General features: G+C 39.5%; 2 protein-coding genes across 12 annotated transcripts in view; both read right to left on the reverse strand.

Moving 5' to 3' along the window:
- Positions 1–2,256: 2,256 nt before the first annotated feature.
- Positions 2,257–7,969, reverse strand: LOC141956887 (histamine H3 receptor-like). The gene is made up of 3 exons (XM_074897746.1): positions 7,681–7,969; positions 4,782–4,948; positions 2,257–3,042 (listed from the first exon to the last, which is right to left on the reverse strand). The coding sequence occupies exons 1-3, from the start codon at positions 7,967–7,969 to the stop codon at positions 2,257–2,259; spliced, it is 1,242 nt and encodes a 413-aa protein (XP_074753847.1).
- A 5,005-nt stretch (positions 7,970–12,974) lies between these two features.
- The window catches only part of IMPACT (impact RWD domain protein), a 34,499-nt gene continuing 22,909 nt past the window's right edge, over positions 12,975–24,564 (reverse strand). For 2 of the 11 annotated variants that reach the window (XM_074899071.1, XM_074899068.1), the window contains exons 12-13: positions 24,260–24,365; positions 22,968–23,667 (exon numbers count right to left, since the gene is read on the reverse strand). Coding sequence is in view for 9 of the 11 variants with exons in the window: in XM_074899059.1 (XP_074755160.1) it covers positions 13,273–14,067; positions 16,450–16,616; positions 19,839–20,127; positions 23,316–23,333 (1,269 nt within the window). In the remaining 2 variants the exon portion in view is untranslated. Of the gene's footprint in view, positions 14,068–16,449; positions 16,617–16,798; positions 16,893–18,020; positions 18,114–19,838; positions 20,128–22,941; positions 23,668–24,259; positions 24,366–24,564 lie in introns of those variants that run through there. The other 9 variants (XM_074899062.1, XM_074899064.1, XM_074899059.1 and 6 more) reach the window with 9 other exon arrangements.

Below are 24,564 nucleotides of genomic sequence, written 5' to 3' on the forward strand. Positions count from 1 at the left end.
CCTCTGTTACACCATAGGCTTTGTAAGTTTATATTTACTCCCTGTTAGTCCAAAAATAAATGTAACAGAAAGAAAAAAAAAATAATCAAAGGAAATTACAATGGGGCAGAGGCTGTAGCAGGAAAAAATTTTCACCTTGACAACTGAGCGTGACAGTGGAATAAGACCAGGCTGGGCTAGGTAATCACATGGTCTGTCTGGAGTCAATGTCAACAGAAGTACATCTCCTTGCTGTATTTGTTGTTATGCAGCTTTTTATTAGGGATTAGACAGTCAAATAAGGGCTGTGTCCTGTGCTATCATTCCCCTGACACTGAACTTGTTTTCTTGTTTCCACCTGTAGGTGTAAGAATGACCGTTCTTCCTCAGCACTTCACACATGAATCTGAGGCACGTTTATTCCCAAAAGGCTGACTACCTATTGGTGTTTCCTAGCATTTAAAAAATTTTAAAAATATAAAAATTGTGATTCTTTAAGGATTTGGGGTTTTTTAAAAGAAGTTATGTATTTCTTTCATCTGTTCTCTGTATTATGTTCTTTTTAGTTCTTATGTTGTATCACATGATTAACATCTTCAGCAAAGTGCTATTTAAAAACAGGTATTTGAAGTCGTTTCTATTGACTCTTAGAGTTCTCAGCTCATATTTGAGAGACAACACTTCCTACATTATTGAATACATGTGTAACTTGTGTAAGGAGATGAGTTTGAATTACCATATATGATAGCAAAACAAGTAACTGTGATTAAGAGGTAGTTCAGCCCAGAAGAACATTCAGAAGACTATTAAGTAAAATATACTAATATACTGTATGAATATACACTAAATAAAAATAGAAGATAAAAGGGACATCTACTGCCTCTCTCATTTCTTTTGTATTTATTCTTCCATTTATTTTCTAGCTTTGTACTTACTGACAGTGTGATGAAAATATTTATATTTTAGAGAGTTACACCTGTTTATTTAGTAAGGAATCTCGTAGGTGGTAATTCCAGAGTTGTGCAACTAAATAACCCATAATAGTTTGGAAACTGTGTATTGAAAGAAGATTACCTCCATGCTGTCTCAGCTAAGTCACTACACATACTATAGGGAGTCATCAAGGTCAGTCATTTTCCTGGCTTGTGCAGCAAACCAAACACAGCCTTACATAGTGTATAAGAAATTTACCCATTTATCGTAACCTCTGCGTGGCTTGTAACAGAGATAGAAGAAGTACAGAAGAGGTTAAATGAGATGTAATATTCACATTTAGCCTGTTTCTCAATTATTTGAATTGCTTGCCTGTTGGCACACTGAACCAAATGGGAATTTGGTCAAGTGTAGAGTTGAGTTGGTCCCTGTGCATTGTGTTGTACTTGGAAGTGAGCAGGGCTTGTAAGACCAGCATTTTTCACAGTATGGGTTGGAGCTTCGCTGTGAGTCACAAAAGCATCCAGAGGGGGCCAGGTGGTGTTGGAGCCACTCAGCCTGCTGCACACATCCTCCCTTGACCAGCAGCAGCAGCAGCAGCAGCAGCAGATTTTCTCTCTCAAGGAGTAAGAACAAATACTACTCCTTTCTATGATGTCCCAAAACTATAGCTGTAGAAGGCTTGTTTCTTGAAAAATAGCTGGAGATGCACATAAATGTTTTGCACACCTGAATTCTCTACTGCTGCATCTGAGCAAGTATGCAGATTAATGCCCTTCTGCAGAGAACACTTCACTTGAGTTTTTAGAAGTAGTCCCTGTATTCCCCTGATGTCCGAACATCCGTAGTGTAAGGAAGTAATCCTCCTATGTGCCTGACAACAAAAGTAATAAAATAACTGGATGTTTTATGATAAGGAAAAAAATGCTTCTGAATGCAGTATGAACTGTTCAAAAGAAATAGAGAAGACATTAACTTCAGAATACTACAGACCTTACAGCAAATACTGACCTTAATTGTATTTTTAACTAATAGCACCCGTGAACAGAAATATAAGATGTACTGCAATGGAAGATAGCATCTTCAACAATACGGGTGAAGATGATGTGGATAGACTACTAGTCAGACAAGGGCACTATCCTTTAACTGACCAATTGAAATAGCTGGAAAAAGTACACAAACGTTGGGCATGAACGTTTATCTGAAGGAGGACATATTTAACAGAAGGCTTATCTAGCTTCCTAACTAGAGTAATCTGGAAGACACTAGCTCTAATTTCAAACTGTGGCTACTTACATCCCTCATCCAGCTCCTCTTGAGCCTTTTTTTTTTTTCTTTTTATTTCTAAAAAGAGCCTGATCTCAATGTTGCAAATTTTTTGGGACATAATATTTTCATGAAAGCCATTCGAAATTTAACATGACAGAGAGGGTAGAGAAATGGATTCAGAGAAGAATTGAGCCACAAAAGCCAAAAGGTTATTTCATACCAGGAGTTATGGACACAGGTGCCTTGGCAGGCCCCACGAATAATCATCAGTAAAGTGTATGGGGCCCAGCAAATGGCAAAGACACACACAATTATGGCAAGTGATTTCGCTATTTTCTTGTCCTGCTGCAGTTTTGACCTGGTCCTTGCACAGAAGGAAACAGATAAGTCATTTTCTGGGGTTACAGAATTGCCTCTGGATGGAGATGAGTTCTCAGTTACCAAGGACTCTTTCTTTGGCTTCATGGAGGAAGAAACACTGTCCTCGGCTTCTGATGGAGGAGAAAACACTCCTTGCCTCAGTGAGAAGCAACATCTCCAGGACAGGCTACCGCTCCTTGGAAGCTCACAATCCTGCATGCTGCCGTGCCGCTGGCGCCTCTGGATGTTGTGGAAGATGTGCACGTTGAAGTAGGTCACTGAGAGCAGCGGCACAAAGAACTCCAGGGTGGATGCACACAGGAGGAAGTACCAGTTGTTGAAGAACTCAGCGTAGCACTGATCTGCTGCTACCACGCTGCGTCCGGCCACGTGCTCCCAAAAGAGGATTGCCGGGCAGTAGAGGAGGAAGGCAAAGACCCAGATGGCCACCATCTTGATGACAGGGTTGGATGTTATTCCTTGCTGGGCTCTGTAAGATACCTTCAAGGGAAAAAAAGTAAAAGGCCTCGCCTGTAGAGACAGGTTTTGGAGCCAACAGAAGTAGCAGAAGAGTAATTTAGCAAAGTGCTTGGTAATTTAGAGCTGCAGCTATGTTGCTCAGCTGAAGCTCAGTCACGTATGTGTAATTTATTGATGTTGACGTAGGGGTGTCTCTCTACAAGTTAATGTGACTGTGCTAGCATTCTGGTCTGGATAACGAAATATGATCATCCATCAGTACCAATTTGGTATGCCTTGTTTGAGACATCTGTGGTCTGAAGTGCCAGAGTAATTAGCATTTTATAGTTGTTCAGAGCATGACTCCCATTCACTGACAACTGCACTGGTTTTTACAGCATTTTACAAGCAAATAGGACTATATATGTCACAGTGGTCAACAGAAAATGTGTCATATGTATTTAACACCCACCTCTGAGAAAATTGTTTATTGAACACTTCATGAGGAGGTAGGAATAGATTTTAGCTCTGCAATGCAGCCTTTAGCTGATGAAAAACAAAATCATCCCTTTTCTTCCTTCTCCCCCCATTTTGGGGCCAGTACATATTTTCCACTGTATGTTGCAGAACAGACAGATATATTGCTGCTTACACCCTGCTCCATCCCTTTCACAGGATGACAGGCTGAATGTGTAATTCTGGGATATTCAATTGAAAAAAATCTAGATATCCAATTAAAAAAAAAAAAAAAAAGGTATGTTAATGTCATTAAAGACTATCATGCAAATGTCCATAGGTCTTAATTACACTTGCGCAGGTGGTCTTAATTTTGCACTTTGCAAATGCTTAGTCTTTGGCTTTCCAGTGTAATATTTCCTATGTGTTTTGGTGTTTGATTTCCCAGATTTTTCCCTTAAAATAAAATAAAATATAAAATGTAATGAAAAAGGCAATTATAATAAGTTAAATTAATGATAATCAACAAAAATAAAACTGAAATTCTACCATATGACAACACTGACATTCTCATGAATCACCAAAGAGCTGGAACCTTTAGCTCTCCCTGACATTTCCCTGCTACTTGAGCTAACAGCGTGGCTAGTGAGAAATGTTGGTCTCCATTCTTAGCGTGAACCAAGACATAAAACGCACGTAACGTGCAAAGGATGGTCTGCAGAAAGCAGAGACATAGAGTGCATCTAAAGTCTGGGGTTCTCCTCCAGGTACTGAGAGGAGTTTATTGCTGCATGTTCACAGGCAGTCACTGCAGCCTTCCCTTGTCCCACTCTCTGCCTTGTTTGGTCTTGCTCTCAGTCTTCTCCAGGTTGTTTGGGACCATGTCTCAGGTCTAGACAACCTCCCCAGAGTCCTCCACTTCACTGCCCTAGCCCCACTGTCTTTTCCTCCAATGCCTGATTTTAGGTCCAAACCCAAATCCAGTTTACTTTGAATTTCCTCTTTCCTTGCCACTTTTTTACCAGCCTCCTGCCTTACTTACCCTTTTCGCACCTCAGCCTGCTTTCCCTGAAACAATAGCACAACAGCAACCTGTGGCAGAAATTGTGAGAAAAGTTCTGTTTGACTGGCTCTGAGATGGAGCATGCTCAGTGCAGAATATTCACCACATCTAGCTGCAAATATCTAACAACCTCCACACATTTTCGAGGGCTATTATCTCAATGAAATTTGGGCTTATACTCCGCAACATGACAGAGGTTGGTGAGTATAATCCTCTAAACATCTTGCGACATAATCAGAGAAGCTATAAACAGGGTACTTACAGCTTTAGTAACTGACAGGAAACGGTCATAGCTGATAAGAACAATGTTAAATACTGAAGCTGTGCACAGGAGATAGTCCATAGCTAGCCAGAGCTTGCAGACACCTCTTCCCAAGTGCCATTTCCCCGTCAGGCTGTAAGGGATGTAGAGAGGCATGCAGAACACACCTATGGAAAGCAACCACAGAAACAGCATGCAGTTCATATGGACTGCAAACAGTACTCCTGGAAGCAGAGAGAGACACTATTGTGGTATTTGGCTAAAAAGAAAAAAAAAATAAAATCTATTCAAACGAATAGGTAATTTTGATATAGAAATTCTTACATTCTTAGGAAATCTGATGGTGTCTTTCTATGTATTAGGTCTTAGTGTATTTATTATGAGCAATCTGGTCTACTGGAAGGTGTCCCTGACCATGTCAGGAGGGTTGGAACCAGATGATCTTTAAGGTACCTTCGAACCCAAATCATGATTCTATGATTATGTATACTGATTGTTGGGAATAAGCTCATGGCAAATCAGCAAAGAAGGACCTGATAAAGAAAACTGCATCCTGACCAACTTGCAGTGTCTAAAGGTATACAGTCAATGCTGCAGCATGATACACACTGTGGTTGCACTCTGACATGTAACCTCATCACTGTATACCCTCTAGTCTATCTGTGTCAGAGTTTTCCCCCAAACAAATCTACAGATGTTGCTAATGTTGGTTATTACTGTAAGATTGGCAGAGGCAATATATTGGACAGTCTGTGTGGTGTCTGGAAAACTCTTCTATCAGAGATAGGGCAGACACAGCAGAGGTATGAAACCCTCTTCCATTTTTAAGGGGAGTTTTAATCTCATGCTTGTTCTCCAGACACAATTAATTCCAGAACTATTTTTTTGTTTTGTTACATTTGGGGTTTTGTCCAAAAGGACTTCCACTGAAGCACTTTTATGAGAAAGTTATGTTCGTGTTTTAGTTTTAAGCCAGCAACTTCTGAATTTTACCACTAATATTATTTCAAAAGTGTGGTGCAATATCTGATGCTACATTCCTGAAAATGCTGATCTATCAGATCCAAATAGGAGACTATATGCAACTTCAAGACCCACTTTAAACTCTTCAGATTATTCTTTTCTTAATATGTCCATCAAGTTCTTAGAAGTTACTGAACATATCCAGGCTAATGTGGCCCACTGAAAATAAATCTCTGGGCAATGAGCTGATAGACTGTTTGTTATCCAAGGAAATGCGCACTGCACTTTCAGTACTGATGGCTTCTTTTAACGTATAGCTTAAATACAAGCAGCACCTCTTTTGTACAAAATACTCATTTTTCATAGTTGCTGATGACAGCTACTGTTCTCATCAACTTCGATGGGATCAGTGTTTGGCACCATGTCAAAAAGTAATGACTGCTTTTAGCTGTGGATATAAATACAGATGCAAAAAACAGATTTTAAGCATTTATATTTGAAACTATTCTCACTTACTAATTAGTGGATGCAAAAGACATGAGTCACATGCCTGGAAAGATTCCAGACTTCTAAGAAATTTAAAAAAATACCACAGCAGCTTCAAAAAAACTATTTTCTGACTGATCTCAGAGACAAAGTCTTAGATTTGCATAGTCTATAGGCCAACATAATATTGATACCAATCATTTCTTCTTGGCTGATTTAAGACTCTGTGAGGTACCAGCCACAAACAAGAACTGATGTAGATGGTAGATATTTAAATCTCTTGACTAAACTGTAAGATACAAGGAGAAATAAACTTTTGCAGGAGACCTGAGCAATGAAATGGCAGCTCTAGCAGGTTGTCTGTCTGGAGCAGGAAAGTAAAGGCTCCAGCCACACATCATTTGGTTTTTGCCCCATAAGGCAAGACCCAGAATTAGGCACTACAGGTTATAAGTAGCATAAATGAAAGAAAATCTTAACAGTTAAACTAATACACTTCACTACACAGCACTGACAATGGAACAGCAGTTAGGGGGAACAGTACTGCCAGAAGTGGAGTAGGTCAATGAGTGCTATTTCCCTCCTTGTGATTCAGTGAATACTGGTCTTAGTGACTGTGCTGAAAAGGAAGCACTTGTGTGCAGAAATACCTCCCTGCTAGCCTCAAGATGCTTGCTGAAATGCCTGCCACAGGACCATGGTTTTGTCAGGCTTTCTTTGCTGCATGGGCTGTTTTGTTGGTCTGAACGCTGAGGGAGCTCTGCATAAGGCATTCACGCCCCTCACCTCCTCGCCTGGCATCACCCATCAGGACCAGATCCATGGCACCTCCAGGGACCAACTCTCCTGGACTTCTGCAATAACAGTATGGGAAGAGGGGACTAATAAGAAAAACAGACGGGAGATGCCAGCAAGCTGTTGCTGCTATCAAACAATCCATTTGATCTATAGCCTGCATTGAGTTGAAGCCAGTAAAAAGTAGTAGTGTTTTGTGGTGGTATAGTACACTCATAAGACACTAGTACTATGTAGAGAAGTAATTAATTTACCTGGAGATACCACAGATAGCTGTATAAGAAAACAGTTACACTGTCAAATGGAAGGATGTTCTGAAGAGTGTGATGAACAATCTTAAAGGAGAAGCAAAGGTAAATCATAAACAACCTCTTTCCTTCAATTGGTATTTACATACAATAGTTGCTCCTTTTTCCTGAAGCAACATTAAAAGTATTTATAAAAAAAAAAAGGATGCATTTCTCATTATAACATATTTTGAGACATAATAGGCTGCTAAACACTTCATGTTGCTTCCACTGTTCCTTACCCTCCCACTAGACACACATCTGGGAAAGGGTTTCTTTTAGAAGAAACCAACCAGAAAACAAACCCCATTGCTTCTCATAAGATTCCTAGGAAACCAATAGTACATGACTCCACGGTTACAACTTACCCACTGCAAAGTCAGAAATAGCAAGATTGAGAAAGAAATAGTTACTCCGATGCCGGAGGTTTCTGTCCACGATGAAAGCAAGGATCACCAGGACGTTTCCAAGGATGGTCACCAGAGCTAGCAACACCATGAGGAAAGCCAGCAGCACCAACACACCCAGTGAAAACTCAGAGCTCGGTGACTGCGTGGACAAAGTCTCATTACACGTTCCATCCATATGTGGAGTTTCGGCAGTGCTGCTGTGCATGTTGTGTATCCAAGTCAGTTCAGTCTGAGAAGAAAGTTGCATCTGGCAGAGTTATTGAGAAGGTTAGGACAAGTCTATTAACAGGCTGGGCTGAATACTGACACATCCAAAAAACAATGTACAATATCAAAATAATGGACCACAAGATTTCAAGGCCTGGAGTCTCTAAACATTCCTTGATCTAAATGCATCTATTGGCCTGAAAACAAAATCTAAAAAGACACCTCATAAACAGTAGCAAGTTCACACTTTAAAATAAATTATCTTTCTCTCCTGAGCGCTGATCCTTATCTATTGAGGTCAAAAAAGTTAGTCTGAAACCAACTCTTTTCACAGTCAAGCAGGTTGCATATTAGCATTGTGTGAGCTTTTTTACACACTGTATTCTGCTGAAGCTAAAAACAGATCTCATTTTCACTTCCCCAGTTGTCTACAGGATTTAAAATTATTACAGTTCTATTTCTCTTACAGTAAAATGTAGGCACTGTTGCACTTGATAGTATACCATCAAATTTTATATTTAAGAACAGAGATATATATTTCTTAATGCTGTTGTTTACAGAACATTTAAAAATAGTTATACACAGCAGAAGTATCACCAATACCTTTTCAGCTCATCCTGATCAGAAGTCAAGTCTAGCTCCGGGCACAGCAAACTAAATACCTGGACTTTGGACGGCTTTATAACCTTGGCCCACCTAATCCTCCACTTCTCAAGTAATTCCAGGTAAGTTTCCACTCCAAAAAGTGCCAAATCCTTATCCCTTTCCAGGTGCAGGAAGGCATATTCCTTCCTCACCACAATTTCATTTATTTTGATAAGAGTGCACAGAAGTTGGCAGGCCATGGCTGTGACTCATGCTTGCAACTCACCAGCTCCTTAGCACCACAGCACACCCTGTGACCAGCTTTTTGGACTGCAGCCCTAATGCAGCGTGCTTGAGAAGATGTAGGGCAAGAAACAAGGAAAGAGAGGGTGGGCAAGATGTGGGGAAGAGAGGTGCAGTGCTCTGATCGTGTCTTGAGGAACAAAGTGAAATATATTGTAAAGAGTAATTAAAGCAAAAGGTGTAGGGCAAAAGGAACAGAAGAGATCTCAGGAATGATAATCTGGCAAACAGAAAGCTGCCTCAGGTGCATGTGCACAAATGCAGACTGGGAAACACACAGGAGTAACTAGAGTTCTCTGCGCAGTCACAAAACCACCAGTCACAAAGCCAGTGATACCAGTGATATAGTGGCATGAGCGTATTGAAAGGCACCCTGATCAGAGCAAGGGAGGTGATGAAGTCTTCTTTAAGCAAATCAAGGAAGCCTCAGGATGGAAATACTGAATGGGTCAACGGGGCTGACAGAGCTAAATCAGCTGTTCACTGATAAAGAGGAGCTGGTTAGGGATGTGTAATCAGTGGCAGCCATGGCTGTAGTGACTATGAGGTAGTGGAGTTCAAGATCCTAAAGGGGGTGAAAAAGGAGAGTAGCAGTACAGACCATGGCCTTCAGGAGAGCAGACTTTGGTTTATTCAAAGAAATGGTAGGTGGGATCCCATAGGAGGCAGCTCTGGAGTGCAAAGGAGCTCAGGGAACTTGCAGGCTTCTAAGGACAGCAGCCTATGTACAGGACAAGTAGATGTACCCGGACACCAGTGCAAAAAGGCAGCATAAAGGAGTTTGAAGCAGGGACAGGCCACAAAGGAGGAATTTAGAAATGTTGCCTGGCCACATAAGCATGATGTTAGGAAAACCAAAGCTCACCTAGAGCTGATGCTTGTAAAGGACATAAATGACAACATGAAGAACTTCAGCCACCCCATTAACAGTAAAATATTGAGTAAGAAAAATGTAGGTGCTTTGCTGAATGGGGCCAGTGATCCAATGACAGCAGATGCAGATAAGGCTGAGGTACCCAATGCTATCTTTGCTTCATTTTTCACTAACTAGGTCTCTTTTTCCTCCGTGCTTAGTGAATGAGTTCAAGGAGGAGACCTGTCAGGAGCAGATGAGAATAAGGCAGGGATTACTTGAGATGACATGACCCATAGGAGTCCATGGGACCCAAACTGCTGCACCCAAGGCTGCTGACAGAACCAGCTACCATCCTTGCAGGGTCACTTTCTATCTTCTTTGAAAGGTCATGGAGATGAGTGCAGGTTCCCAACAACCAAAGAAAGGCTAATGTTGCAACCATCTTCAAATGGTGCCACAAGGACAAAAGATCAGCCTCTCTTTGGACCCTGGGAAAATAATGGAGCAAGTCCCCTTGGAAGGGTGGGAACAGTCAGCATGGGTTTACCAAGGGTAAATCATGCCTGAGAAACTCGGTTGCCTTCTTTGATAAAATTACTAGATTAGTGGAGAAGGGGAGATTTATTACCTAATTTAAATAGGGATATTACCTAATTTAAAAATTAGGTAATAAATCAAATGTTGAAGTTTGAATCATAGTCTTTCATGGGGCTGAGGGAGAAATCTGTGTGGTCTCTTCTTCCTTCCTGTGGAGGAAAACCATAGCCTAACATGAAGGAGACAGATGTCAGGAGAATCATTAGGGTTAAATACTCATGCCAGAAATAAACAAACAAAAGATAACACAATTGCTTCCAACATGTATGTTTTATTTGGGGTTTATTTTTAAGACCTAAGAGGGTCAAGTTGGAAAAACACTGTTGTGGTTTGAGTTGCACCTCACAGAGTCATATGCTTACTGTCACCAGGTATTTACAAGACCTACCGACATCCGCAAAGACAGAAGAAAATTCAAGAACATGAAATGATGAAATGGATGAGTGAGTGGATAGAGAGACTTGGCTTAGAAATCACTTTGGCAAGCAAAGTCCGTTTGTGCCAGTGCATGAAAAGTATGCCCAAGAACAAATAAGTAATAAGTATTTTACCATAACCCCGCAAAATGTCCAATAGGGAGAAGACTTAGGATGCCACCTTGACCAAGACAGCTTTAATGCTGTGAGCACAGCAACTAAGTGCTTGACTGACCCTGGGAGCACTAAGCAAAATTCCCAACAATTAGAAAAATACAACAAATTCTTTAAATATACAGGAGCAGTGTGACTAAAGAGTTTGAACACTTTGTGTGTAATATAGAACATCAAAACCACTGATCTCTAGTAGCTTCTCTACTCTATGTAGTTTCAAATTTGCCACACAGTGTGCTCCCTGACAAACTAGTTCTGCAGTACTGCAAAATGTGGATACAGTTTACCTAGTCAATAATTTTGTAGGCCATTTTTCTAAAGTAAACATCACCTTCTTTAATCACAAAATGCAAACCGAATTTTTATACTAAAAGCATAGGGACAGGAAAGCAACTCAATTTTGGGCCTACCTACAGTTTCTCTGTTTAACAGATGTTTATTTAGTACACCTGCTATTCTATAAATGTTTTAGATGTGTGCGTTTGGGGTTTTTCTAAGCCTCACAGAAAAACAAAGCCCACAGAATCTATTCCAGCACCTTAGTTCATGACAGTGAAAACAGCTGTGCTAAATCAATGACTTCCCAAAGCTGTATCTCTCTTAGCAGTCAGGCTCACAACCCATAACGCTACCCGTGTGAGGCAAAGAAGCATAACAAGAATGAACAGTGAAAGATAATCTTCCACCAGTGCAAAAACTGACAAGAGAAGTATTCAGTTCCAGACCTCTGAACAGAATGGCATTTTAGCTCCTCAAAGCCATCAACTTTTGTGCTATGATTAAGCTGTTTACACGCATTTGAATTGTGCTTTCAAAAGTCTGCTTTTGCAACACTTCTACTTCTTCAAGTTAGATAAAAAATACTATTTAAGTTGGCTATTGCACTTCACTGTTCTGTGACTAAGATTTCTCTTTCCATATTTTATACATTTCTATCTACAAAAAGAAAAGAAGTTTACATATAAGGAGAGGAAAAAAACCCCAAAACAACAACAACAAATACAACCCCCACCAAAAAAAACCCAAACAGTGACTTACCCATCCATGAAGGCCTTCTGGGTGAGTTGCAACACCCAACACAAGGTAAGAAAGTCTGGCACATGGAATGGGTTATAATCAAGCTCCATTGCCTTCTCCAACACATCTACCCACTCCTTTCAGCACCGCATATTCAACTGCTTTGTTTATTAACAGCTGCTTAAGACACCTCTATGTCAGCTTTTGGACCTCTGTGAATCCCATTCCCAAACTGTGAATATGGCCCTTGTTCAGTGATAGAAAAAATCCAGTTTGATACTGGTTCAGTGGCAGAGAAAATCCATATAATGTCACAGTAACAGGACACAAAGAACTGATCTGGTATAAAAATCACTCTGTCAGTTCAAATTTGTTCCAGACATTTTGATGGAATATCTTTGCACTTGCAAAGCTTTACACCCAAGTGGGTATTGTCTATTCTTGCACAGCCAGCCAGAATCATAAATCCAGTATGAACTTTGTATTGCTTGCTCTGCTAATTCAACAGGAATGTGATCATGTGCCCAAGCATGGCCAATCTTGTAGGTAATCAAATAGTGCGCAAATCTGGCACTAAATATCATTTAAGCCTGACCAGAAGCAGGCACTGTCAGGAGAAAAGACAGTACTGGTGAAAATAGTAACAACCATTTACGCCTGTGACAATTTTGATAACCAATCTCAAAATTCCATTATCATGGAAACTTTCATTGTCTGAAAATCATCCAGAATTACTACCTTACATGTACTGTGTCCTGCAACATGTGGACTATATTAACAATATGGACTATATTAAAATTAGAAAAGGACAGATATGCCAGATTAGGCTGTCTTCACTTGCATATTGCTCACTGTGGGAATTATAATGACTACAGGACACTATCTTGTCTTCATAATAGTCTTTAAAATGAAATTATACTGCTGCAGTGAGTATTTATACAACCTTTCAAAAATGTAGCAGAACTGCTTCTTCACTGGTAGCTTTAGGCTCACAAATAGGACATAAATTTTAACTCAACACATACACAAGCAGCTATCTCCCTCCAATGAACGTCTATGGAGATATCTACAAAAGAGTTCTTTCATAGTACCAGCTCTACATATTAAAAAAAAAAAAAAAAAAAGGTGCCTCAAACCCACAAACCAAGGACATCCAACAAAACTTGTTATTCTTTTTAATGCACTAGATGGTGTTTAACCTGGCATCATACCAGTAAAAACAAAAACAAGATCCTGAAAGCTACCAATATCAGGGCAAATACATACCTCTGCTGCACTCTTAACCAATGCCATTGGTAAACAAAAGTTTTTTCTCTATTTCTGTCAGAGACACATATGAAAAGATAGCACTAAATAAGAGAGGAACCTTATCTGTAAGTCATTTATTTTAACTGTCTAAATAGAAGGTGTGTTACGTGATCTCAATGTTGCAAACTTTTTGGGGCATAGTATTTTCATGAAAGCCATTCGAAACCTCATATGGCAGAGAGGGTAAAGAAATGGGTTCAAAGAGGAATTGATCCACAAAAGCCAAAATGTTATTTCATACAAGGAGTTATGGATGCACTTTCCTTGGCAGGCCCCACGTATAATCATTAGTAAAGTGTATGGCGCCCAGCAGATGGCAAAGACACACACAATTATGGCAAGCGACTTTGCTATTTTCTTGTCCTGCTGCAGTTTTGACCCAGTCCTTGAATGGAAAGAAGCAGAAAAGTCCCTTTTGAGAACTGTGGAGCTGGTTTGTGTTGGAGATGGACAGTTAGCTATCACTGCTGGTCTGTATGACCTCGTTAATGATGAAACACTGTCCTCTGCTTCTGATGGAGGAGGAGATGCTCCTGGCCTTGGCAAGAGACAAAATCTCCAGGACAGGCTGCTGCTCCTTGGAGGCTCACAGTCCTGCGTGCTGCCACGCCGCTGGCGCCTCTGGATGTTGTGGAAGATGTGCACGTTGAAGTAGGTCACTGAGAGCAGCGGCACAAAGAACTCCAGGGTGGATGCACACAGGAGGAAGTACCAGTTGTTGAAGAACTCAGCGTAGCACTGATCCGCTGCTACCATGCTGCGTCCGGCCACGTGCTCCCAAAAGAGGATTGCCGGGCAGTAGAGGAGGAAGGCAAAGACCCAGATGGCCACCATCTTGACGACTGGGTTGGATGCTATTCCCTGCTGGGCTCTGTAAGATACCTGTGAAGGAAAAGGACATCATGTATTCAGACAACATTTTGGAACAACTATCTCAAAAAAACATGCCAGTAAGTCAAATATAATATTTGTTCCATAATTTCCCAGACACCTAGAACACCTTCACTTACGTAAGGTTTTGAAAAACTCTGTTTGTCTTGCTCATCAATTACTGTAGGTTTGTGATTGATTTTAATACTTGGGATTGGAGAGGAGCAGAAATTATGATGGCTAAATTACCATTTGGCTTCCAGGTGTGAAAGGACATGAATTGTTTTCATCACCACCACAGTAAGGTAGCAATAAGGAATCAGTTTATGATTTAAGAAATGCCCAGGCTCAGAGGAGAGCAAAAGCAGCTGTGGAACTTCCTGTGCAGGCAAAAGTAGAAGCCTTCTATATTAGACAGGTTACCATGTGAGACTGCAAACACTAGAAAATGTAATTTTTAATACTGTTTCCTCTTGCCACAGCAGAATAAATATCCCATACATATGCTTTAACACCCTTTATTTTATTGAAACATTCTGTTTTAACACTCGCTTTACCTACAGCTCATTGCATTGCTACAAATCTTGACATTTTTATGTCTACCTGGACTGCATTAATTTATTTTACTCTCTAGGCGTAAATATCTATCTTTGAAAAAAAAACATTAAGAATTAAAATCATGTCATCCAAAGTTAGGAAATAGAAGAGTTAAAACCTCCCTTGTAATGGCCCAGCCAGTATGTACAATACATCCTTCTAGATCTGGGTCCCCTGCATCTTTCAGAGTACAAGGTCATCAATTAATGAGAAGACTGACAATTTTATTTCCTCCATACTGTTTAACACATGTTATCCCAGGCTCTACTCAGACCCAGAACTACCACCTTCCTCATCAGCTTCCTATGCTGTTTATTAACATAGCATCTGCTTGCATACAAATATTAATGAAAGGTATCTTCACAGCTGCATATGACATGAGGGGCATTGTCCCTCTTTTACCAGTGAGTAACAGAGCAGTAGTGCAGTGTTAACACACATTGTTTTAGATTCTCTGTTTTAAACATCTGTAGCCTGAAGATTCAGACTCTTCTACATCTTAAAGCGTCATATCGGCTCAGAGCAGAGCTCCAGTTCTGCAATAATGATTTTGCAATAATGATTTTGCCCTTTACAAGGCCATAAGCATCTCAATTTAGTAGGTAGAAAACAGGAAGCTCAGCATAGTTTCACAAACAGCTAAGTCTGAAATGACTAGCCCCTGGCCATATACTAGGTTTGCAGCAGAGGTGGATCCCAGGTCCATAAGGAAACATGATATCTTTTCTTTGGATAACAGCCCTATGTTACACACTGCTGGGCTCACTCCATCCTAATTACCTAAAGGAGAAAAACAGAATATGATCATGTAAACGAAGACTATCAACAGTGTGTAAGAACATGAAGCTCAGTTGGGTTGCAGAAGCCTTTTTAATTTACATTTCTCACATTCTGAGCTCTGCAACTTCAGTAATATTTTTCAGTATTGTTGTTACTTAAATACAGGGATTTTCAGACTTTATTGTTGAGCTTTAAAAAAAAAAGCAGCAACAATCAACCCTAAAACCACAACACTGCGGATGAAGAGAAAGAGATTAGGCACTGTATCAGCACTTCCCAAACAAGAACCTCCCAATCTAACACAGCCCATGTCACTCAAGCTAACAGTTTAATCAAAAGCAAAGGATGTTTATTGTCTTTCATCTGGACCAAACACCAGGTAGAGCTTAAAAATGGTGAATGATAATATTTACCACTGGATTTCTCAGATATATTCTGAAGCAGAAGAATGATAACACACAAGAAACACCTCTTACCTCTCCTCATATTTTGATTCATTCTTTTTTTTTTTTTCTTCAAGGGATTAGTTTCCACCCAGCTGCTTGTTGGCAGCATATGTCAATCACCACCCACAGTAACGCAGATCCTCATCTGATCTTCAGTCAGTTCATACCACATCTCTCTTCATACCCTCTTCTCCTTTTAAAATTTATAAAAAGCCTAAGCACAGCCTTGATTCAAACTAGTTTTCTTTACCACTCTTCTAATGACCAAAGCCCAAATTCTCCACACTCCTGCTGCCCCTTTCCTACCTTGACCTTCCCACATTCTCTGTAGTGTAATTAAATATTTTCTAATCCAGACAGCAGGATGTAAATATTGAAATCATAGGCAGGACATTGTCCTATATCTAAGTCCCAATGCAACACTGAAGCATCAATGTTTCTCCAGAAAAAAAAAAAAAAAAAAGGATACAATAATGAAGGACTATTTAGCTTCCAATGTTAATTATGAACACTCTGAGTTTTATGGAAATCTCAATATATATAAAGCAATAATTAAAAATGTTCTTCTTACAGCTTTTGTAACTGACAGGAAACGGTCGTAGCTGATAAGGACGATGCTAAACACTGAAGCTGTGCACAGGAGATAGTCCATAATTAGCCAGATCTTGCACAGGCTTCTTCCCAAGTGCCACGTTCCTGTCAGGGCATAAGGGATGTACAAAGGCATACAGAACGCACCTATGGAAATAAACCAAATGCACACGTCAGTCATCACTGCAGGCAGTGCTTGTGAAAGCACAGAAACATTTCTGAAGTATCTGATAAAAGCACAATAATGACTGGAATTGCCATGTGGAAAGCGTTACATGAATGAACAGTTTACTACAACTAGGCACCAGTAACATTCTTATAATTAATACCTTTCTAAAGGTGTATCATGTTTATTGTGTATCATTATTACTTCTCCTGTTTATATCACCTCCTACAGGAAGAAGCAGCTGATGTTTTTACCTGCTGAAAAAAACACAATTCTGTATTAAGTACTGAAAATAAACAGAAACATATTTCCTCCCCAGTGTAATTTACTGTTTTCTACAATAAATTATCTAAGTGCCATGCTTCTGTCCTCTTAGAAGCATGATATGATGTCCGAGAGAGTTCTAGCAGTAACTTTTATAAAAATACGATATGAATTTCAGACTAATCTTTAAAACTATATGATGAAAAGGCTGAAAAAAATTGCACAGTTAATTTAGTACACCTAGTCTAATATTTCTTCTCATCATAATACTTGATCATAACCACTTTTCAGTGGTGAGCTAATAGGGTATTATCTATGGGAACACCCAAGTGGTGGGAACATACATGAGTGACCAGCATCTATGGCTATCTAAATTTAGGCTGTTCGATTCAAATGCTGTGAAAGTGCCAATATGATCTCCTTCTAATGAATTTCTAGGTGATCACACTACACACAGAGTCACAATGCAGCCTTTCAAGGCTGAAGACCTAACGGCGTAGTTTGCTACGATGCAGAAATGTAGTGAACAGCGTCAGTGCTGCAATGAAATGGAATCACTGCATCTACAGAGCAACTAACACTTCCTCTTTCAAGCAAAAGTTTATATTATAGGTTTTAACATTCACAGGGGGGGAAAAAAGGGTATTGTTTCAACTTTAGATTTACTTCATAATAGTGTGTACTCCTGTAACAGGTACTGAAGAGTATCAAGAGTTTCCATTTCCCTAAAAATCTTATGATACCTGTTATTCTCCCTCTACTAAGAATCAAGATTTTTAATCTGTCCAGAAGCACAGGGATAAAGCAAAAGTTGCTGAAGGTCAAAGTCAGATAAATTAAATGTATTAAAAGAATAAGCAAAGGGCTCTGCAAGCATGAAAGTATGTACTTCTGGCAATTAGGATCAAGAAGAAATTAAGGATAATTTAGGTACACTCCAATGCTAAATTATGAAACTACAGAAATACAAACCAGTTTGACTCTAAAGTATGCAAAGCTTTTTAACCAAATCTGGAACGAAAAACTAAACATTCAGGTAAACATAATACTACAAACCAAAAAATTATGGAAGTAATGACAAGTAAGCTCTACTTCCTTCTTTGATAGAAAACATTATTTACTTTGTATTTCTCAGCTAGATGCTGATATTTATTCAACATGGTGCTATATTGTGAGCCAGATAATAGAACACCACTCCGTCTACTGGTTTTCTGTTCACTGCTGTGTTTTCCTGTGTACCATAGCCAGACAGCAGTCAGCAAGAGCTCTGCAACACAAAGCAATTATAAGCTGGCAGACATCAAGTATGTGGGGGAAGGGATGAAAACTTTATACAAGGAGATCTGGACATGACGAGGACCTGACTATTAGAAGCCATGCCCTTGATAGAACTTCTGGCACTGGCAATAAATTTGAAGAAGAGTTTCTTCTGTTCTTTCAGTATCCTTTTTAAATGTGTAGGTAAAAAAAGTAGAATAAAAACAGTTTAAAAAAGATTTTGTTGTGATGTCACAAGTCAGAATATAGATTTCATGAAATAGAAACGTTTTTAAAACCATCCTTCTTCATACTCAATAATTTAACCAACTTTTACCAGACACTCAACACTTCACAGAATATTGCAATACATGAATCTCCAATTGCACATCACCCTAGCATTTTAATTGTAATTTTTCTCAGTACAAATTTAAAAATAAAATGTCTCCCTACATATAAATATATATGTATAACATCAGACTTCTTAGAAACTGACTTGTTACATTTATTTACCTATACAAACACATATTCCTAAGATATGACTCTAGATAGAGCATATACAGCAACACATTTTCAAATACTATTCATCACTCTTTTGTCGCAAACTACAAGTGATTATCTGTATTGTGTGAGAGTACATTGAAACAGAAGATATCACAGAATCACAGAATCGTCTAGGTTAGAAAAGACCTTAAAGATCATCCAGTCCAACCATTAACCTAACACTGACAGTTCCCAACTACACCAGATCCCTCAGTGCTATGTCGACCCAACTCTTAAACACCTTCAGGGATGGGGACTCCACCACCTCCCTGGGCAGCACATTCCAACACCTAACAACCCATTCTGTAAAGAAATGCTTCCAAACATCCGGTCTAAACCTTCCCTGATGCAACTCGAGGCCATTACCTCTTGTCCTATTGCTTCTTACTTGGCTAAAGGGACTCATCCCCAGCTCTCTGCACCCTCCTTTCAGGTAGCTGTAGAGGGCGATGAGGTCTCCCCTCAGCCTCCTCTTCTCCAGACTAAACACCCCCAGTTCCCTCAGCCGCTCCTCGTACGACCTGTGCTCCAGACCCTGCACCAGCTTCATTGCCCTTCTCTGGACACGCTCGAGTCATTCAATGTCCTTTTTGTAGTGAGGGGCCCAAAACTGAACACAGGAATCGAGGTGCAGCCTCAACAGTGCCGTGTACAGGGGTAAGATCCCTTCCCTGTCCCTGCTGGCCACGCTATTGCTGACACAAGCCAGGATGCCATTGGCCTTCTTGGCCACCTGGGCACACTGCTGGCTCATGTTCAGCTGGCAAGATCAACCATGTATGCAAGATCTGCCAGATAATATATGCTGTATTCGATTTCATTATCTAGACTTCAGGCAAGACTCCCCCAGACAACACCCATTCTTTGTTATTCCACATAGATTAATGCACTGTAGTATTTTTTTCCTAAAGAAATAACATTAAACATTACCTGTTTACCTGACAAAGAATCCATTTCTTTCTGAAAAATAATAGGCTGCCACAATACATCATGTTGCTTCCACTGTTCCTTACCCTCCCACTAGACACACATCTGGGAAAGGGTTTCTTTTAGAAGAAACCAACCAGAAAACAAACCCCATTGCTTCTCATAAGATTCCTAGGAAACCAATAGTACATGACTCCACGGTTACAACTTACCCACTGCAAAGTCAGAAATAGCAAGATTGAGAAAGAAATAGTTACTCCGATGCCGGAGGTTTCTGTCCATGATGAAAGCAAGGATCACCAGGACGTTTCCAAGGATGGTCACCAGAGCTAGCAACACCATGAGGAAAGCCAGCAGCACCAACACACCCAGTGAAAACTCAGAGCTTGGTGACTGCGTGGACAAAGTCTCATTACACGTTCCATCCATATGTGGAGTTTCGGCAGTGCTGCTGTGCATGTTGTGTATCCAGGTCAGTTCAGTCTGGGAAGAAAGTTGCATCTGCAGAGTTATACAGAAGGTTGAGATTCATAAACAAGACCCAAAAATCCAATAAACATTAAAAAAAAAAAAAAATTGACTCAGGAGATGAAAAAATTATAAGGTTCTGATGCAAGATAAATCTAATTTTCCTAATATTTTTAAAACCATGTATATCTTGAAGGGTTACCAGTAAGCAATATGCAGTTTTTCCAAGCTCATATTTTAAAATGCAAGTTCTTCTTTATGCAACCTGATCCTTATCTGTGGAGGTCAGGAGGGCTGATAGGACATTCTCTCTTGCTTTCCTCCCTTCCTCTCTTCCTGTCGTTTTCTCCCTTGCAGAACTGTTTTCCTTGCTAGCATTATGGACAACAACTTTTTCTGGAATTTTTTTCTTAAACTTGGGTACATATCCTTACAAAAATTTAAACTACTTTCTAATTTCATTCTTGTTTATCTAGTAAGTCTGTGGTGTCTCTCTATTGTGTTACATTTTTTTGTTGACCAAATGCATCATCAACTTCATTGTTCCTCTTTCTGCGGACCTTAAGGCTGAAAACTGCTATGCTGTAAATAAGGATATACACAATTACTTAGTAGAGCAGTTAATAAGTAATGATCCAACCCTCAGAAATCAATTGCAAAACTCCCACTGAAATCAGTTTCAAAGCTCTTCAGGGCAGCCCCAGTGACACAGCATTGGCTACTGCTGTCCCAGAACCCAGGAAAGAAATACTCCCTGAATGTGAATGAGAGATTGGCAATTAACTTTACTAGGACTAGGCTTTTCTTTCCACACTGATGGGAGAAACTGTGTGTCTTCCACAAGTGCTTATATTTTGTATGAGTAATGAAGCCTCTTGCAGAGAGCTGTGAGTATTCCAGAGTTGTAAAAATTCAATCATTTTTATTATGGGTTCTAAAAACACTTTGGTGTCTAATTTTCAATACTTAGATTTGAAAAATGTTGGCTGCCATGTCTGTGCTTCTGTTGTGGGAACAAATTCATTAGCATTTACCAAGTGCTTTTACTAAATGTTTGAATGGCAGCAGTACAAAAAATGCAAAACTTTATTATCCATACAAATATCTTCACAGCATGCACGTCCATTACTGCTTTAAGCTTTATTTTATTTCCAGGTAGTGCTCGAAATGTATAAAACACACTTTGGCAATGACTACTAACTAATACCATAAGCCTTTCTTCTGATAGCAATACTGAAGCTGACCTACATGAAGTTTTTGAGGTCCAAGATATTATGTGGTTGAAAAGAAAATAAAGTGATGAACAAATGAAACATCAAATTCAGGATTCAGACAAATCTGTGTTCTGTCTGTCTTATCTGCCTGTAGCCTAAGGAAGAGTGTAAGAACATGGCAAAATACAGTGCTGGTGTGCTCACCATGCCTCCAGTGATTTGTGGCTCATGGTGTCAATATGTGACATTCGATCATTTTATTTTCACTTCTTCTTCTAAACAGTCACCTTCTTACCCCAAGAATTTCTGCTTCTGCATTTTATTGGTAATAAGAGAAATCACAGGGCTCCTATAGGTGTCCAAGGAGGGTAACAGTTCTTCTGTGATTGCTTCCCTCCATTCAAATCCAGAGAACAGCAGGAAAATTGCCATGGATACTGCCAAATCATGGATCCTACATAAAGCATTACCATGTCTCAATGATACTATTTCTTTCCTAAAACTTAATGCAACCAAGTCCTTTTTGACTGGTCTCACCCCATCACGGGAGCAACAGCTCACTTCTGTGCATTCAAAGTGACAATCACTTGGTAAGAAGCACTTGAACCTAAGGCAGCTCTCACACACACAATATACGTGCTGCAAACCTTTATCAGTGGGTGCTCAGAAACTGCACAGAGATACATATCCTAGAGGAAAGTACATATAAGGTTTTCTTATTTTAGACATGGGGCTGCTTGCCCTCAGTCAGGAAGGGGTCCTGGAACAGGTTTGCCCTCCCCAGGAACACTCCTTGTTTTTCAACTGCAGAAGAGAGGCGAAGACCCAAGCTCTTAAGTACTCTTTTCATGGTCCAAGTGGATTCCCCCTTGTAACTTTTCAGCCTGTTTTCTGCTTCAGTTTCCTCAACTCTAAGAGGAAGGTAATGCTTAGTGAGCTCCTCAAAACCTAAGAAAAATCCTGCATTAAATAATAAAGTGTGTCAGTGGAAGAGAGTGAAAGATACATTCTCTAAAGTACCTTTAGTCTGTTAGTAAAGATAACTCATTTGGGAAGCAAGCCAGATTTCACAGCCTCCAAAATCAAGCTGAAGACAGGATTCACCCTAGCTGAGCACTCTGCCCATACACTCTTCAGTCTCGAGGACACTCAGCAGCTTCACTGTTCTTCATAAGAAACAGCTAACCTTGCCAAATAACTTAAATCCTAAAGTTCTTTCTAGGAGTATACAGATAACTAATAATTCCTTTCCATCTCCCTCCTTCAACATTTCTTCTTGGAGTTAACTTAGATCTAACTTGGTTTCTCAAAGTCTGAGATACCTCACTCTTCCATACCATGCTTGGAAAGCTTGCGTGCAGCAGGGCACCTAAAAACATGGATGCTACACTCATGTGTTTTGTGAATGAACCTCTGACATCACAGACCTAATTTGTACAAGTCATGATGCCATGTAACTAATCTGTTCACATCCAGAAGATAATCTACACCAGTCAGCAACGTTTTTTAAAACATCAGCAGTGTAAGTGAAGTTTAATAGAAGATCCACCACATAAGCTTTTAGCAGAATTTATTTGCGTGGCTATAACTATGATTAAACTAACCTAGAACACATGTCTAGCTAGAAAAATACCTTAAGTAGATAGTAAACTGCTGATTTGCTACTGGTGTCAGGGCAGTGTATGAACTGTTCAGTGATAACCCTATAAAAAGATGGAATTTTTATTCAAATAGACATGCTATACAATAAACGCACAGCACAGATTAAAACACCAAAAGGATCCACAAGTAAATGTTCCACCTTTCTCTTCCCTTCCTTCTTCTCCAGGTGTTATACAAGAATGCATACTGAACAATAAAAGCACTACCCTGAATTACCTGCTTATTCAAGCATTCAGACTTTGCAATATCAAAAAATTACAAACAGTCCAGAATTGCTATGCTGCAATTAAAGAGACAATTATCTTCACTTTGAAAAGTTAAGAGCAGATTTTAAAAACAAGTGACCTGTCCATATTTCAGCATGGAAGATTTCCAGATACGTGGTAGGACATTTAGATGAAGTATTCTGTCTCATCATCACTTCTTGAAGAGAAGCTTGTAAGATTGACAGGAGTTCTTTTCCATTGCTCAACTGTCTTCAATTCATTAAGGTTTTTCTATTTGAACTCTCTGTTTTACAGAGAAACCACCTGGCAGTTCTTCAGAAGGTACTTTGCTAATAAAATACCATGATAAGATCTTGGTCCAGTCACTTAAGTTTGAGCAACAAAGAAAAATAAATCATTCTGATACTACCCTGTAGAAACTGCAGTCCTGTAATGGCTAATCTGGTTTCAGCTGTACTCCTGATTGATTACTGGAAGAGAAAAGCAAAAGCCATAAAAGAAAGAGATAAGAGAGTGGCAAAAAAAGACTAAATAGAAGTCACAATCTAACTTTTTCTGCTAGTGTTTGATTCTCCACAAACATTTTTATGACAGGCAACTCTACTTTGGGTATGAATTAGTGCTATAATCCTTTTCTTCTTATTTTTTTTTTCCAAATAATGACATTTACAACTTCAACAAGTAGGGAATATGGATACAGCTTACGTTGTCTTAAAATTTACAGTATTTGATAACAAAAACTGTTAGAACTACTGCTTCAGTCTAACATTTTATATTCTGTTTAGACATTTTTTTGAAGTTAAGAGTGGAAGCAAGCCAGCTGCTTGTAAAAGTAGGCTGACTTGTTTTCTTTCTCAGATTCTGGGGGACATGTGTTCTCCACAAAGAGAAACAAAATACTTTATAGTCCAGTTTATAAAGAATTTAGGTTCTTGATTTCCTTGTTAACAAGGCAAATGCATTATAGGCAATAAGGAAGGTACGACAATCAAAAATATATTCCACATTGCTGCTGCTGCTCTCCTCTACACACAGAATAGGTTACTTTTGTGCTTTGCTTACCAGTCCCAGTGTGAAAATGCTCTTGATATCTCAAGGACTTCAGCTGCTGTTTCAGTGCTAAATTTTTGATCCTGACATGTAACAACCACAGCTGCTCTAATGTTTTCTGAATTACAAAGCAGAAACAATTGTATTCAATTAAGTGATGGGATACAGCCTTCTTGAAGCATAGCTAATAATCAAAGAGCCAGAAATACACGTTCTTTAGGCCATGAAGTATACTGAGGCATTGCTCTCAAATAAAAGGACAAAGTCTTGCATTGCAAAACTTTTTCAGAAAGCCACATGAAAACTCATTCTTAGAA

This window comes from Athene noctua, chromosome 2 (assembly GCF_965140245.1).
Source record: "Athene noctua chromosome 2, bAthNoc1.hap1.1, whole genome shotgun sequence".
Taxonomy (NCBI): Eukaryota; Metazoa; Chordata; class Aves; order Strigiformes; family Strigidae; genus Athene; species Athene noctua.

What these genes read in the sequence shown, in the direction of transcription:
- LOC141956887 (XM_074897746.1), bottom strand. Translation starts at nt 7,969, where the DNA reads ATGCAACTTTCTTCTCAGACTGAACTGACTTGGATACACAACATGCAC. An exon ending in TATTTCTGACTTTGCAGTGG is followed by an intron (nt 4,949 to 7,680) that starts GTAAGTTGTAAC and finishes TGCTTTCCATAG; the next exon opens with GTGTGTTCTGCATGCCTCTC. An exon ending in TCCTGTCAGTTACTAAAGCT is followed by an intron (nt 3,043 to 4,781) that starts GTAAGTACCCTG and finishes TTTCCCTTGAAG; the next exon opens with GTATCTTACAGAGCCCAGCA.